Raw genomic sequence first — 17,556 nt, forward strand, 5'->3', positions numbered from 1 at the left:
AAATTAGTGTAAATGTCACTGTAATTCTAATAATGCAAAGGCATAGGAGTTTGAACAGGGATTCTATCCCGAAACTATTTTACGTGCTAAGCTCATCTAACATGATATTTCTTGATAGTAAGTAAAGTAATTTAGATAATCAAGATTGATGTAAAATTGGTGGTATTGTCGTTCATTTTGTGGTTGGTTAAAAACAGATTCAAATCGAAATGTGAACCAAACCGAGACCTTATTGGGTTGGTTTGAAATTTTTCAAAATCAATAATATTTGGACTGGTTTGAAAATTTTCAAAATCAATAATATTTGGACAAACCGAAGAAAAATCGAACCGAATCGATAAATAATCTATAAATAATTTTGATGATTATATATATAAGTAATATATTAAATTAGATCATAATTCACGAATTTTAGTCCCATCTTTATCTTCCATAAAGATTAGCCAATCGTTTGTTCTTGTGCCATAAGAAGATAAAGTTTTAAGAATCATTAGTTTTTGAGTAATCTAACTTACATAGAGTATATCATAAGGCATTGTATAGTTAAATATATTTGACTTGTTCTGAGTGTATTTTAACGAAACGATGTCACATTTACCTAATAAACATTTTGTCACTTTCTTTGTTTATTTATTGTGAAGAAATAATAGTACAAAAAAGAAGGAAAGAGCATATATTTATGTATTGTTAAAAACCGAACCAAAACCGTGCTCGGTCATCTTATTTAAAATTAAAAAAAAAACTATTTCGAGAAACCAGCGTGCTCGGTTGATTTATTGGTCAAAACTCTAGTCAAACTTTTAAAATAAATCGACCTAAGATTTATTCTATTTAAAATAATCTTTTCAAATTTTAAAAGTTGAGTAGGACTAAGACATAATACTTGGAGTGTAAGTTCTGAGAGGGCGTAAGGCTTGATACCCAAGTCATCTCAAAGAGAGGAAGTTTCAAGTACCTAGGGTCAGTTATCTAAGGTAATGGGGAGATTGACGAAGATGTCACACATCGTATTGGAGCGAGATGGATGAAATGGAGGCTCGCTTTCGGCGTTTTGTGATAAGAAGGTACTATCAAGACCGAAGGGAAAGTTTTACAGAGTAGTGATTGGACCGACTATGTTGTATGGGGTAGAGTGTTGGCTTGTTAAGAATACTCATGTCCAGAAGATGAAGGTAGCAGAAATAAGGATGCTAAGGTGGATGTGAAGGGCATACCAAGAGAGATAAGATTAGAAATGAAGTGATTCGAGACAAGATATGAGTAGCCCTCGTGGAGGACAAAATGCATGAAGGGATGTTGAGATGGTTCAAATACGTGTAGAGGAGATCTGCAGATGCTCCAATGAGGAGGTGCGAGAGGTTGGCCGTGGTTGAGCTGAGAAGAGGGAGATGTAGCTCTAAGAAGTCTGGTGACTAGGTAGGATATGACGCAACTTCAGCTTTTCGAGTACATGGCCCATGATAGGAGGGTGTGGAGATCGAGTATTAGGGTGGAGGGTTAGTAGGTTGCGCACGAATTACTTTTCCGTACTGGGAGTAGTGGTATCTTTGTTTTGTGTGCTTATTATTAGATCCCTAGTATTATCCGATTGTTTCTTTCACTCTGTCATCTTATCATTTTATTGTTATTGTTTATTATTACTAATGCTTTTTCATCTCTCTTATCTTCTCTCATTGAGTCGGAGGTCTATCGGAAACATCCTCTCTACCTGTCACAAGATAGAGGTAAGTTGGTGCAGCATTCAGGCTACTTCGCCTAGCAGCACGACGCTTGTATTGCTCTTCCACAATCCGGTTTCACCGTTTAGGCTGCTCCCATTTCGCTCGCCGCGTACATTCACCCTCCCCAAACCTCACCTGTTGGGATTCAACTGCGATGTTGTTGTAGTATGTGCATTGGACCAAAGATGCTCTACTTTAGCAAACTTAGGGAATAAAGATGCTTAAGTCATATCTAAAGGTCCAAAATAAACCTTACTCCCATACATAAAGGGAAGGGATGATGTTTGTCACAGTAAACGGCTAAATATATAAGTAAGTAGATGACATTGAGGAACGACCCCTTGTCACAGTGAAAATACCCGATTCAAAATTGACCCGATAAATCTTCTAGGGTTTATTCAATAATCAAATTCGTTAAATAAAGAAAAAGATGCAAAGCGGAGCAGATGAAGTTAGCATTGAAGAATTGGCTTCAAATCTCTCTACTTACAAAGACCAACTTCACCAGGTTAAACCCTAATTTCTTACCTCTGAATTGTAATTGAGTTTTGCCATGCTAGGCTTGAAAGCCAAAATCTTTTCTTTTTTCTATTTGATAAGGTTTTTTGTGCTCTTGAAGTCATCCATTGATTGAGTTGGTTTCAAGTGTTTGTTTGAATAAGCAAAATTCAGAGCGTATGTACACATATACATCATTGTATTGGTGTTAATTGTCAGATTGTAATTAGGTGGTTCTGACAATTAGAAAAAAAAAATAGGATTTTGAGGTGGGGTTGTCCTTTTCTTTTGTTTTTAGAAGAGAAAATTCTTAGTTACTACTTTTCTGGTGTGTTATAAACTCAATTTTGTGAAGGAAGAAATAGTTATAGGCTAGTTTCATTAGTGTTCGAGTTGAAGGAGCCTCGGGAAACGATGAAGTCAGCTTGGTGATCCAACCCATATAGATATCACAGCTCATGCAAAATAATTCCTAGAATCTCATTAGAATTATCTTTGTTTAGGGACATTTTTGTTTGATAGAAGGCATAAGAGATGGAGTGTCCCAGTTTATAATGTGCTATGTCTGATTTTAGTTGTATTATAAATATTAAGTAATTGTTACCATTCTCAAAAAAAATAAAATAAAATTAAGTTGACTTGGAACATTAGAATGTGAAGACACTTTTGAGGCTCTGACAGATGCTGTCTGATGGGTGGGACTAGAAGCGAAGTGAATGGTCCCTGCAGGTTTTGCTATTTAATCAACTGGTAGCAATGAAAACTACCAAATATTAAGGAAAGGAGATGTGGTTATGTTATTCCTAGTTGCACACTCTTTCTTCAATTATATCTCGCTTCTTAAATGTTGCAGTTCCTGTACTTCGAACTTACAAATTCTCCTTTATTTATATACCAGGTGCGAGAGCTGTTGCATGATGAACCGGACAACTCCGAATATATTGACATGGAGAAAGAACTTGTTGAGGTGACATTTTGCACTTGGTTTTAAGTTCTCCACTGTTTCTTTTAAATGTTTTCTTATTGAGAAAATCTCTCTTAAGCGTGATCTTAATATCTCTGCTTAGCTTATTACCAGTATCACATCATTTTTCTGAGAGATCTATTGGCACAGAAGGCTAAGTCTTATTTGTAGATAATTATTTGCTCTCTTTTCTGGATTAATTACTAGTATCCCTTTCTTCTCTCTCATTTTCTTACACGAACATTATATTGCCGATAAACAAGCAGTGTGAAGGAACTTTTCGTGACTGAAGAAACATAAGTTTGTCATTTGGTTTTAAAGGTGAGGATTTTATTTGATAGAGTAAATTACCCCGCTGGTAGTAAGGCGTGTGGCGATTGTAAAATTTTGGAGCTAGCAACTTTCTCAAGGTGTCCATCACTTTCGTGTCTTGATTCCATTGCAGGTCTGCGATATGTGATGGTGGCCAGCATACCTCTATCCCATGATTTCAGATGTCACTCTGTGAATCTAAGTTTGGAATTAAAAAAATTAATTTGTTTCTTGCCTCTTGCAAAGCAAATAGTACTAAACCAGGCTTACTTTCTGAAATGCAGGTGATTGCCTTAACAGAAGAGCTCCTTGTCACTGCAAAACAAAGTGAAGATGGGATGGGTACCGGGACCAGTGCTGATGCATCGCATGGTTTCCACCATTCTGGGAATTCTAATGCGGTATATCATAAAGATTACTCTGTTAAAGTTATATTTTCATCCTTTGGTGGATATTCCTCTCCCTATAATTCTTGAAAAGCATTAAGTTTTAATTGGAAAATACTGAATTAGCGCAGTGCTTTTAATGATTGTATATCTAAAGTGGTTTCTGGCTAATTTCTACCTAAGAAAGGCTCCCTTACTCAATGTTTGATTGTAAAAATTGTTGGAATTCCCAACCCCTTTTTATGTAAGGAACCTCCTTGGATGTAATTTTGCAAGGCTTTCTCTTTTTTTCTTTTGGTGGGGAATGGGGTGCGGGGAATTATCTGATGGAAGTAGTCGTGGTTCGTTCAGAATTGTAAGTAATTAGAAGTTGCAAATAATGAATATATTATCTTAAGGGAAGAAGCCTGGATTATTGCCCCAATCATAAGCATAGTTTATTTATTCTATTCTTCAGCAGCTACTACACGCCTCAATCCAAAACTAGTTGGGCTCGATGGTATGAATCCTCAATATCAGAAATAGTCTGTTTGGATATCGAATATTGATTTTCTTTCCTTTTGATGGATTATAGATTTATTACATAGTAAGCACGAGTAAATTGGCCTCTTCATTCTTCTATCATGTGTATTACTGAATTGATCCTTTTTGGGTTAACCGTTAACGGTCATAAATGTTTAATTGAAAGGCTTCCCATCTCTCTTTTCATTAAGTTATGCCCTATACCCCCGTAGAGGTGTTCCAGAAAGAGAGTGCTTTTTTGTTGTTTGGGGGCGGGGGGGAGGTGGGGGTGTGCTGGGCTGCTGGCATGAGTTCCTTTTTGTGTTGTTTGGTTCCTAACTTCCTCTGTCTGCAGGAATCAAGATCAATATTGGATCATGCTGATAAGTTTCCTGTGGGCACTAAAGTACAAGCCGTTTATAGTGAAGACGGGGAGTGGTGAGTAGAAACTTCTGCGGTGATTGCTCTTTTTTCTTTTGAAGATTTTTATGCTCTCTTCGACTGTTCTTTATATTTTCTCCCTCTTTCTTATTGTTGATGTAGTTGATTTTCCAGGTATGATGCCACCATTCATGCACATACTCCAAATGGCTATTATGTCTGCTATGATGAATGGGGTAACAAGGAAGAGGTATTGCTTCTTTTTTATGCTTTTATTTTTTATGCTTTTATGGGAATCTCTTGATTGGCTTCATAGCATGTTTTAGTTTTGAGCGTTCTTCTATTTTTTTCTTTTCTTTTAACTACTTATCTATGTTGTTTTTGGTCTAAATAATCTGTGATCTTGTTACTCCTGCTGACTAGGCTAGACCATTTCTCTTTTCCAGCTTCTCTGTTGCGTTTAGTCTAAACCAAAGTGCCAACAACAGAAATACTGAAATAGGAACACTATTTTATGTCGTGTAATCCCCATTAGCATTGGATGAAATCTTGGCTGGAGTAAGACTCTTTATTTTAAATGATGTTACCTCGCTCTTTAATACTAGCATATTTACTGTTGTTATCACCACCAAATATCAAGAGGAGTGAAGTAGAATCAGTAAGAGAACCAACTTTTCTGAGAGAGTGGCATATTTTGGGGAAAAAACCGAACATCACAAGAATCAGTCTGGTGATATGCTTAATCTTTCTTATGTTAGAGGATAGCCAAATAAGTGCTCTAAATTATTGAGTGCTGATGGTTATGACGCTCAAATTTCATTGTTAATCAATAAAGAAACTGTGTTTGCAAGGGGGGCTGCGGCCAAAGTTATTACTATTACATTCTGGAATATGTAAAATCAGTTCTTTGGTGATCAACCTGGGTTAAAAAATTTAACAATCTAACCAGACAAATTAATATACAGGTTTTTCTTTATCTTGTAAATTGAGCGTATGTTATGAGGGTCTGTTTGTTTTACTATGTAATCCTAAGTAACGATTGGGCATTGTCAGTTTTGCTTCTTTAGGCGTGTGCAGTTGTCGTGGTTTCTGACTTCCAGGTTCTATTCCCATCATGTCTGCTGCTTTTCATAAAGTCTGTTCTCGGTTTACAAATTAGGGCTATCTTTGGTTCTCGTATTGAAATTAAGAAAGCATTTCTTTCCTTTTTGGTAATCCTTAATATTCTGTTGTAAGCTTATCTGGATTATGACGTTTTGAAATTTTGACCTTGTTTTTGCTCTGATATACAACTGCAAAAAGACAATGCGTCAAATATTCAGGTTTAGTGTATTTTTGGTTTGTTCCAAGATTTGGAGAGTAAATCGTTTGAGTGTGGATTCAGGTGTATCGTGAAAATTTTATGAAAGTGAAGAATCAATTAATTTTCTGTGGTGAAACAAAATCTCTCTTCTCCCCCCGAATAGATTTTTTTTTTTTAATTTCCAAAGGAATGTTATTATGTTGTTTGACGGGGTGAACTAATCCCTTGAATCTGGTATGTACAGGGATCAACCCCCCCGCCCCCAAAATAATGTTCTCTTCCGGGCCTTTCAATATGGATGTTGAAAGTACAATGAAATGTGTAATAATATGCGAATGCTATACTGTCACACACTCACACGGATAAATAGGATGCCTCCTAGATCAAGTGTTGGAGTTAATTTGAGTTTAGTGTAACGCCAACAACTTGTAATTTCAGGTGGATCATGCTAATATAAGACCAATTGAAGAGGGATCTGTCAACCCTTTGGTTGAAGCAGAAAAGATAGCTGAGGCCACAAAACAAGCTCTCAAACGAAAGATAGCTCAAGCTGCAGCTAGTGATATGCAATCTCGGAGTTTGCCCGCAAAGCTTCTCATTGATCCTAATGATCCAGAAGATGTGGTATGTTAAATGTCAATTTTAGAACTGAGGGTAGGGAAAATGATATTTGAGAATACAGTTACCATTTTTATTTTTTTTTTTCAAAAAAAAAATAGCTGATAACAAACTTGGTATTCCTCCATGTTGTCTGTTATATTTTGCCTCATCAATTCTCTTGATATGTAGATAGGACAGGATATATGATTAGGGCCTACTTTGCTTAAAGTAATCCTAATTTTCTTGCAAGAGATTAGCTCTGCACCATCTGCAGACGGGCGTAGGTACTATAACTTCAAAGCAGTTATAAGTAGTCCGACATTACTGGAAAGTAGAAGTTAAAGACTTCATTAGAGCAGGGGCTAGTTGGTTTTCTTACATGATCAGTTGTCCACCTTACTTGCTTTCACCTCTTGCCTTCTCTGGTTTCTTGATTTGTCAGAAATTGTCTGTTTTTGTTTTCATTCCTGCTCATGACCTCATCTTTATTCTTCATAGAAAGCTGCAAAAAAGAAAAAGATTCATGCTTTCAAGTCTAAGGTGCGGATAGAGCAACTTGAGGTTGCTCAAAACAAGAGGCAAAACGCTTGGCAACAATTTCAGTCAACTAAAGGCCAGACTAAGAAGGTATGCTGGTTGGTGACTTGCTAAACCTGATTCATGAATCACATTTTTAAGAGTCTGTGCTTACTATGCAATATGATAATATTTTTTTTGAGAAAGTACAATATGATAGTGGCTTATTGTCAATCAATTTGCTGTCATTACATAACATCGACTGGTGTGATTAGTTGAGATCGTCTTCTGTAATAATATATCCTTTCAACTGCCAACTTCCTGCTGGGTTTATTGATCTGCGTCCAACTAAAATAGCAACAAAAAAAAAAAAAAATGTTGAAATAAAAGGTGGCTCCAAGAATCCTTAAACCGTTTCACACAGTGCTTACCTCTAAAAATGCTCTCACTGCTAACTCTTGAAATTGAAATAAAATTACGGGGTCTAAACAAAACAAAAGGCTGAGTAGTGATAGTAACTTAGACAGGAAGCTGAGATTGGTATTGTTTATATGACGTGCATTGATCATGAAGCGTTTCGGAGTGAGATGTGTATATAGCTCTGTTTCTCAGAAGAAGTGTTCATGTTATCAGGAGTTAAGTTTTTTGATGTCAAAGGCAGAATAGATTTTGTACATATCTGCTCATATTAATTGATTAGTTACCGCCGGTTAGCCATCTTTTTGTTTGTCATTGCTTCTTTCTTGGGAATAAAGACTTATGATTGTGCCTTGTATGAAAACGATGGATACTCAGTTACCACAGAGTTCTTATACTGTCTTGCCTTTCAATTATATTTCTCACTTCTATCTTATCAAAAATATTACATTGATACAACTCCATGATTTTATTTTTGTGTTTGTTAAACGCTGCGTTTATTTGCAAAATATTTCACACGGCCATTGGATTATCTTTATCCAATAGTTGTCTTAGTTATTCATAGTTTTGTGTGTCTCTCGAACTAGTAGACAGATCTGTATGGCGCTACACTTATATCATCCTTTTTAGAGCCTTTTAAGCTGCTGTTTCTTATGCATATTATTTATATTTCAGGTGGGCTTCTTCTCTGGTCGAAAGCGTGAGAGTATCTTCAAGTCTCCGGATGATCCCCATGGGAAGGTTGGTGTAACCGGAAGCGGTAAAGGTTTGACAGATTTTCAAAGGAGGGAAAAGCACTTGCATCTAAAAGGCGCAAATGGTGAGGGTTCTGATGAGTAGATGTTGGTCCCCATAATTTAGCAAGACCACACTCGATCTGCTTTAATTTAGGTGTCCTACCTATATGTAAAACAGATGTTTTCCCTAGTACAGAGTTCTTGGTGACTTTGCCGGGATTCACTTTAGTTTTTTTTTTTCTTTTTCTTTTTTTCAATCTTTTGACATGTAACAATCAAGTGATTTTAGTTCTTGGGTTTATTACTTTGACTGGGTTGATTCATTCTGATAGTCATCTTAGTCTATAGTTTCGTCACATTCATGTGGAGTGCTATTGAATCAATCTGTTTAACCTTTTGGGTCACATTTGAGCTGTGTAATATGGAATTTATGCTGAATCTAGCATGAGGTGACAACTAGTCAGCTCTACCCTTCCTACTCATTTCACATGAAAAGGGCAAAAGCATTGTGGTTTTAACTCAATAGTAGTAATGTTCCTTCAAAGACGCGTCTCTAAAGTTGCAGTTTAACAAGAAAAATAACCAATTGATGTGATCAGCAAAGCTACAATAGTCAGTGCACAAATCGTACAAGTAATAGAATAACGAGTAATATTATTGGTCTCGCGAGGATTGGTGAAACTAATAAATATTGATATCTCCTATTGGTTGCATTTGAGAGGTAGGATTTTTATGCTTGGAGAAATTAAACGAAAGAGGCTAAGATAGAAATAGAAGATACTGCTCCATATAACATGAAAAAGGTTGAGGCGAATATCAATGGAGTGGATGCTAGGAGTTATTTTCGACCAATTTCTTTAATCTGATGATGCTTAAAAGTTCCTGTGTTTTGCAAGTTGAAAAATGAATGCCCTTTGATGGTGACATTTAGTGCAATATAGAAGTGTATTATGATCATAGCTAGAACACACTCACATGGGAAAGGTGGCCAAGGAAATTTTGTCATAAAGCGTACTTCCATCTACATTATAGAGAGGTTTATCCTATTCCATCAAGGAAAGAGAACGAGAGTAATAATTGAAAGAATTAAGTCATATAATTGATACCACAAGCTATGATACATATGATGACCAAAAGGATTTAAAAAAAAGAGAATAATGTATTACAACCCTTTTAGTTAACATACTAATGAGCAGTTATGAAATTGTTTTAGGAAAATAGGAGGGAGGGGCCTAGCCCCAATACCAAACATGTCTCAGACATGTTTCTTTTGAGAAGACTAAATCATTGAGGTAAAAACAGTAAAAATGAAGACAACATCTTCATAGCTTGCTAGATTTTCCATTGAAGTATCTATATATGTTTCCCCTTTTTCCCTCCCCACCAAAAAAAGCCCCACCTTGCCCTTGTCACTTACATCTCTTTTTGACTTTATGTATGTATGCTTTCATTATGTTCCATGAATATTCATCACATTGCTGTTGTTATATTGCTTTAGTGGACTCTTACTTCTGCTTTAAAAAAAGAATATTAGCCGCACTCGACGTTTACATTAATAAATCTGTCACAGATATAGCTTTTAGGTATGGGTTCATCCGAATTCAATATTTTCGATAGAGAATATGTGAGAACTAATTAAAATTTCAACAATATTATATATAAGCTCATAATTTAAAAATACAACGAGTTCGTTGTTAAAAATTCTAAAAGTCAAACTCTTTAAATTTAAATGTTAAATCCGTCTTTGGTTTACCTTGATTAGTGATAAAAATGATGTGGGAATATGTACGAGTCAACCATTTTGTGTTATTTTTTATTTTGTCATTCAAAAGAAAGTGAATAGATCCTTAATTTTCTACATGATCTTTAGATACATTGAATCTTTTAAATGGAATGCTGCCTAAATTCTACAAAGCCAGAGGCTCGGGGGAGACCGACTAAAAGAACTTTGAAAAGGGAACCTCCTTTTTTGAGCATAAGTATCTTATACAACTAGTAAAGGCTTCCTTTTTTAGCATAGGTTTTATGCATTGACAATGTTTAAAATATTCATATATTTAAGTTATTTATAAATCAAGTACAGGTAAACTTTCATGACAAACGTTAATTTGTAACCTGATCATTAAAATTTATTACTTATTAACTATCTATGATAGGTTTAACTACATTGATAATATAATAGATCCTTACATTGTGAATACATATAACTTAGAAAGGTTTAATATAACCAAACAATAACATAAACCTCCATGATTCGTGGAACTTTTATAGACATTTTACAGATATATTCCAACATCACCCAAGTAGAGTTTATTATATGTATCCCCATAATTGCCATAGGCACCTTAGAGCTAGAATTTAGAGACAATTAATTACTCCCCCAGCTAGAAGTACATAGTGATTCCACTAAACTATACCACCATCTCCAACAACTTTGGAATTGAATTCTTGATTTATTGTAGCTGATGAAGATCCCATTTTCGAATACCATTTAGCCCAAAATAAATAGTTGAGGAAATTGAGAAAGCTCAGCACTGCCAGCAACCAATAGAAAAGATCAAGTCTGTCTTTGTTGAGATTGTTGTCACTAAGCCAGCCACCACGAGATGAATTTGAAGTGATTTTGTTCACTAAGGAAACAAGAAGTGAGCTTAAATAAAACCCAAATGAGTATGAACAATAAGTAATGGCTGTTAAAAATGATTGCATCGACCCTTTTAAGGATTGTTTGTAGAAGAACTCAATAAGTCCTACTGCAGTGAACATTTCTGATATTCCAAATATCAAGAATTGTGGGGTGATCCAAAATATCGATAGGGTTTCGTTCGATTCCACTGCAGCAATTCGACGTCTGTTTTCCATTAAGGCTGCTGATACCATGGAGAAAGTTGCAACGAATAGGCCAACTCCTATACGTTGCAGAGGGGTGATGCCTGTTGAGACATAATATAAATAAGTAATTAGAACGGTATGTTTTCTAACATTTTTTTTTTTTTTTAACGAGATGGTCACATTCTTTAATTGTACCTGAATCATGGCCGGTGAATTTTCTGGCGAAAGGGACAAGGAATGTGTCATAGAGAGGGACTATGAAGATTAACATTATGTAAGGGATTGATTGAAGGGAAGCTGGAGGGATATTGAAATTTTTGGTTAGCTTAGTGTTCATGGCACTTCCTTGTTGGACTGAAAATGTTTGAAGTTGTGCTAAGATGGTATTGAAAATTATAGTGCAAGCAAATATGGGAATGACTGAAATTAGGATCTTGACTTGCTCTACTTGTGTTACTGTGCAGAGTCTCCATCGACTTATCTCTTTTGTGGTATTTCCATCTTGCATTTTTATGCAAGCCTTGTCCAAGAACCTGAAAAAAAAAAAAATCTCTATGTAAATATCTTTTATTTTAGCGATCATTTCTTATCGTGTCCCTATAAGAGCATTATGATGATAATATTATTAATGGAGTAACATATTTCTAAACACATACTACGGCGGAATATGTATCTTACATTATCATGCCAGACAAAAGATAACTGCAAGTAACGATTCATGAGAAGTAGGATCACAAACATAAAAATTAGACACGTTATATATTATAGTAGATCAAAACACAATAACAATGTAAAAATATATTTACAGTATTCATATGTAGTATAAATTAAGTCTTTAAATATACCTGAATCGATTGGTGTGAAGAAGAAGAATAGTGGGATTGGCATTAGGAGCCTTGGTGGTGTGGGTTCCATGAAGCATATGTGCATCTGATGGAGAAACACGCTTTCTATTTAAGAAAGCTGCCACCAAAACCTGCCATTATAACCACAACAAAGTATAAGAATAGTTAAGAGCACTTCTTCAATAATTCTCAAACGAATTGGAGTATTAGTATTTTTTAAATAAGCACTAGTTTATAATTAAATAAAATTAATTAATCTGCTAACACAAATTAAAATTTATTGATAATACTAAAAAAAATTACACTATCCTAACGTATATAGCTTATTCCTTTTTTTTTTTTTTTTTTTTTTTTTTTTGGGGGGGGGGGGGGGGGTTTCCATTTGGGGTGGTGGACAAATAAAATATAGGGAAGGTGCACATCCCCCGACAAATGTAATATGGAGGACTTAATAATGATAATGAGCTCTTTCCTAGAATATGCATGAATCAGAAGACGACAAATATATAGTATGTGGATTTAAGTTATTTATTTAATTGGGAAATATATGGAGGGGTTAACTTTTTATGTTGTCATCTAAAGAGAACAAGATTGCATCCATAATCCCCAGAGTCAAATCAGATTATATTATATTAAAGATTCACAAAAAAAAAAAAAAAAAAAAAGTAGCATTAACAAACAGAAAATGGCAGCCAACCGCGCAACCCAATTCTAGTCTTCTAGATTGTCATCATTAGACATCCTAGCAATAATGTACTATTAAAAGGACAACAAAAGTCAAACATCAAAGAAGGAATAAAATAATATCAAAAAAAGGAACTGGAGTGTCGTATCCTTTGAAAGAGCTTAACCAAGTAAACAGTGGTACAAGAAAATTATGCTATCAATTCATTTAAATGTGAGTTATAACTAATTTTAATAGCAAGACATCAATTAATAATCTGCAAACATGGTGATTGATAGTGTAATAAATCAGAACGATAAAAGAGTTTAAGTGGATTAATATATATGATATATCATCACTGTAAATAAGTTTTATACTATAGGTATCAGGTATCATATCTTATTTTCAAGATTTCAAATCTCAAATTGTAAGAAGACCTGTATATAACATTTGAATGATCCGACGGTATAAAAGTTATTGACACAACAACATGTAAAACCTCTCATGATAAAAAGAAAAAGAAAATTCACGAAAAAAAGAATCTTAAAAGGAAAGTTAATTCAGAAAAATTTACTTGTGCAATGGGAGTGAGAATGCTTCCTTGAGGAGGTTTATTTCTGTAAAAAAGAGTGCCACAAACTAAGCTGATTAATCCCAAAGCCATAGCAGCAGCTGAGACACCAAATCCAACATCCATTCCAGTATTTGTTTGCACATAAACAAGTACTGTAAGTGCAATAAGTTCCCCCATCGAAAATGCAAAATAAGCAGCATTGAAGTATCTTGAAAGTTGCTTTGACTGCTTTGGATTATCTTGATTAAATTGGTCAGCACCATGGGATATCATATTTGGCTTCACACATCCACTCCCTAGTGCCACCAAATACAATGCCACAAAAAATATTAATGCTTTGAAACCCTTTGCTTCCACACATTGGTCTCCATCAGTTAGCATGTTGCACTTTGGTGGCTTTAGCTGTGGCATATGCGCTTGTACTGAGAGTAATATGAAACCCTTCACAAGTGAAAAAAATATTTGGTATGTTTTATGCATGCACCAGCAATGTAAAGAATTTTTATAGTATCAGATTGATTAAGTTGGCCTACAACAAACAAGTAATTTTTCACATCAAGACTTATATGGTAATCTAGAAAATGCTATAATCTGTTAAATTGCACCGATAGTGTAAGTTCGGGGGAGAAAAGGCCATAAATAGTCCCTTATCTATGGGAGTAGGTCTAAAATGGTCCCTTAACTATATACTTACCGGTTTTAGTCCTTTAACTATCCAAAAACTTATCAAATTTGGTCTCCATCTATTTTTTTATACAAACAGCGTACAAACTCATAAACCTTCGTGAGATTAATCGTTAAACCATTCCTCAGACCTATATTTCTCTCTCACTGCTTCTTTTTCGTCAAGTTCCTCTTGTTAAAAAAAAAAAAACCGGACTTACATTCCTTATGTTCCATAGGAACTTGGAGTCAAACCCAGGTATGTTCCTTGGCATTAAAGGGCTTTACCACTGATATTTTTTGTTCATATACTTACATTGATTTAATTTATACTGTTTTTTCGCTCTAAAAATCGACGGACTCCGTCTCCATCGGTTTTTTTATAAAAAAAAATAAAAAACTGACGGACTCCATCGGTTTATTTTAGAAAATAATATAACAAATAATTATATTTTTTCGCACATTTTTGTGCAAGAAATAATCGACGCAGTCCGTCGGTTTTCTTAAAAAAAAAGATTTAAAAAAATTATTGAAAAAACCGATGAAATCTGTCGGTCTTTCCGTTGGTTTTTTCCATCGATTTTTTTCCATCGGTTCTTACCAGTTTTTTAGTAGTGTTTGAGAAGAATGGTTATAGAAATTTTGTGCCTGAGTTTGTCTTTTCGAATTTTAGAGACTCGAGAGCGACACCAGTGCCAAAATGCTCTTTTTTTTTTTTAAAAAAAAAAAAAAAAAGAGGAACTTGAGGAAAAAGAAGCAGGGAGAGAAAAATATAGGTTTGAGGAATGGTTATTATAATGATTAATCTCATGAAGGTTTATGAGTTTGTACGTTGTTTGTATAAAAAAATAGACGGAGACCAAATTTGATAAGTTTTTGGATAGTTAAAGGACTAAAATTGGTAAGTGTACAGTTAAGAGACCATTTTAGACCTACTCTCATAGATAAGAGACTATTTATGGCCTTTTCTCAAGTTCGGGGTATACAATCAGACTTTCCTATAACAGTCATCCTCTATAATAATATTTTAATACTATAACAGGTCACTTAAAAAAAAAAAAACTAATTATTCATGTTATGTTATATTATATGTTGTCTATAACAACATTCTGAAATAGCAACCATAAAAAATTCGGACAAACGATATCGTTATATATAGGTTTGTTGTCTAACTTAAACTAAGAAATTACTATCACTTTTTTGATATAAAATGCTCCGGGGTATCCGGAGGGAGGGGGTGGAAGATGGCCTCTTGGTTTCAAGAGCTAGTATCTTTTTTTCTCATTTCAATTTCTTACGAAGTGGTGACCAATATATGTGTTCGACCTAACCAAGCGGAGTAGCAATTAAAAGTTTAGAGTACAGCACTTATTTTGACTTCCTTTTTAACATGATAATGACGAGTAAAATGAATCCATTGGTTTGAACAAAGGACGTAATTTCGTATCCAAGAAAATTAGTAAATTAAAGATTCATGTTTTATTGCAGACAAAACACATTCAATTAAGCATAGTAATACGTCTTTTTCAGTATTGTCAAAGGACCAGCTAGCTAGCTAGCGTGCATGATAAAATTGATACTGAAATTTGGATATGAATTTTGACCGTCTTTTTCAGTATTGTCAAAGGACCAGCTCGCTTGCTAGTGTGCATGATAAAATTGATACTGAAATTTGGATATGAATTTTGAACCAACTTGTTATGGCATTTAAGATAAGAAAGCTAAGGGAGTAGAAAGTGACAAAAAGGGGAAAGGAGATAAGAGTACAAAATTGAAGTGTTTAAGTTATATAATCTATCTTATTTTTAAGATTACAAATTTAATATTTCAAGGAGACTTACCTATAAATATTAGAATAACCTGATGGTTTATAATGTTAAAACATTTTATATTGACGAGGTATATAATTTAAACTCGGAAAGAAAAAGACTTTATAAAATATAGTAACTTACCGAAAGTTCGATAAAGCCAAAGATGAGGATGGTCCAGAAGGAACCAAGATAAGAGTCGGAGAGATAGCCTCCAAGCAATGCAAGGATAAAGATTGTCCCTATAAAGTTTGTCACTATATTTGCTGATTCTGACAATGAAAAGTGCATCTCATTTATCACATATGTTATGAGGTTGTTCCCAACTGCTGCTATTCCCATTATCTCAAATCCTTGCAGTCCTGCATTTATTTTTTCATATAGATTATCAGAAAGAGTTTAATTTTCATGTTATATCTATAAGTAATCTTCAGCAATAAGTGGTACTAGTAACCTTCAAAATAAAACATATTGATTCACTACTAAAAAAATCTCTATTTTCCCACTGATTTTCCACGAAAAAATGTTCAGTGGCTATTTTCCAGCATTTCAGTAGGAACCTGTTTCTCACCATGCGTTTTTCCAGTGAGCTAGTTCGGTGGGAATGAAATGGAAAAATTATGTTCTATAACACAAATTTCCCACTGAATGTTGGAGGGAAAAACATATTTTTCTAGCAGTGATTACTTGTTACACCACAAAGTTAAAATACACTAATGACATCTACCATAAATTTATAAGAAATAGAGGAGATATAAATATTGTGATATATATGAAAATACGAACTAATGGTAGCACCACACAACCATAGTGTCATATACATCCAAGATGAGGGACAAATAAAACCTGCTAATTAGCTAGTGACATTTTCTAAAGAGACAAAGATCAATAGTTGACAGATTTAAACTTATAAACCTGAAAGAAAAAACAAGAAGAAATTAAACTGAGGGGAATGGGATAGTAAATTAAACTTTGTGTACCAAGAACAAAGGCAGCAGCTTTCATTCCACCATGTTTGACGGGGTTTGAAGGTCTTCCTCTCCAATCAACACTGGTAGTAATCTCTTCACAAATATCGTTATTATCTCCTCTTTCTCCTCTCCCTGCCTCCATCTCCATGTATTAATTACTTCACTTCAATCCTGTAAAACTATCTCTCTAGCTAGTTTTCTTTACATATAATTTTCTTTGTTTTCACGAGGACAACAAAAATATATATAACTAAAGAGAAAAGACAGTTCTGTGTGAGAAAACTGAGAGGAGGGCGTGGGGGGAAGTTGTCTTATGCTCAATTGTGCTGAAAATGAGGCAAGTGGCCTCGCCTATTTATATTAATAATCGACCTTTTTTGGATACTATATTATATCAAATGTCCACACACACACACACACAAGCTTCCCCTTTAGTTATCGTGTGAATTCCACCTTAGCTTCCATTATTTCAAAAAAAAAAAAAAAAAAAACGGCATTGAAAGATTTTAATATTATTCGTGATTTGTATCGATTAAAACATGTCACTAATTACTAGTTGTTTTATAATTTGTTACTAGCCCGTGTGTTTTTTTGTCTAAAACGTTATGAATTTAACTAGTGTATAAGTATTTATGCTATCTAGTCATAATCACAAATACTCATAGTTATTGGAACTAGTCATCAGCTATAAATGAAACAAGTAATTTGTAATAGACGATTCAATTATACTAATAGTGTGAATTAAAGATGTGTTAAACTGTCAACTAAAATAAGTCAAATTGAAATATTATATCTAATTGTCTTTTATGGCTTGGTTTTTTTAATTTAATTTATCTATCTGTGCAAGTATGGTAATTAAACTC

At 34.3% G+C, this 17,556-nt stretch overlaps 2 protein-coding genes across 2 annotated transcripts; one reads left to right on the forward strand and one right to left on the reverse strand.

Annotated features, from left to right (window-relative positions):
* Positions 1–2,010: 2,010 nt before the first annotated feature.
* On the forward strand, positions 2,011–8,774 carry LOC132598595 (uncharacterized). Its single transcript, XM_060311562.1, has 8 exons — positions 2,011–2,229; positions 3,118–3,186; positions 3,780–3,896; positions 4,738–4,820; positions 4,938–5,013; positions 6,505–6,690; positions 7,165–7,293; positions 8,275–8,774. Exons 1-8 carry the CDS (start codon positions 2,152–2,154, stop codon positions 8,437–8,439), a joined length of 903 nt encoding a protein of 300 aa, XP_060167545.1. The 5' UTR covers positions 2,011–2,151; the 3' UTR covers positions 8,440–8,774.
* Positions 8,775–10,480: 1,706 nt separating this feature from the next.
* Positions 10,481–17,031, reverse strand: LOC132598596 (protein NRT1/ PTR FAMILY 4.3). Its single transcript, XM_060311564.1, has 6 exons — positions 16,703–17,031; positions 15,867–16,084; positions 13,252–13,692; positions 12,014–12,144; positions 11,364–11,701; positions 10,481–11,269 (listed from the first exon to the last, which is right to left on the reverse strand). The coding sequence occupies exons 1-6, from the start codon at positions 16,839–16,841 to the stop codon at positions 10,743–10,745; spliced, it is 1,794 nt and encodes a 597-aa protein (XP_060167547.1). The 5' UTR covers positions 16,842–17,031; the 3' UTR covers positions 10,481–10,742.
* Between the last annotated feature and the right edge of the window lie 525 nt (positions 17,032–17,556).

The sequence above is a fragment of the Lycium barbarum genome, chromosome 6 (genome assembly GCF_019175385.1).
Source record: "Lycium barbarum isolate Lr01 chromosome 6, ASM1917538v2, whole genome shotgun sequence".
Taxonomy (NCBI): domain Eukaryota; kingdom Viridiplantae; phylum Streptophyta; class Magnoliopsida; order Solanales; family Solanaceae; genus Lycium; species Lycium barbarum.

Coding starts and splice junctions, on each gene's coding strand:
- LOC132598595 (XM_060311562.1), top strand. CDS start 2,152: ATGCAAAGCGGAGCAGATGAAGTTAGCATTGAAGAATTGGCTTCAAAT. Junction 3,897..4,737: donor ATTCTGGGAATTCTAATGCG/GTATATCATAAA, acceptor CTCTGTCTGCAG/GAATCAAGATCAATATTGGA. Junction 6,691..7,164: donor CTAATGATCCAGAAGATGTG/GTATGTTAAATG, acceptor TATTCTTCATAG/AAAGCTGCAAAAAAGAAAAA.
- LOC132598596 (XM_060311564.1), bottom strand. CDS start 16,841: ATGGAGATGGAGGCAGGGAGAGGAGAAAGAGGAGATAATAACGATATT. Junction 13,693..15,866: donor TTGGCTTTATCGAACTTTCG/GTAAGTTACTAT, acceptor TCACTTGTGAAG/GGTTTCATATTACTCTCAGT. Junction 11,702..12,013: donor CTTCACACCAATCGATTCAG/GTATATTTAAAG, acceptor TTTTTTTTTCAG/GTTCTTGGACAAGGCTTGCA.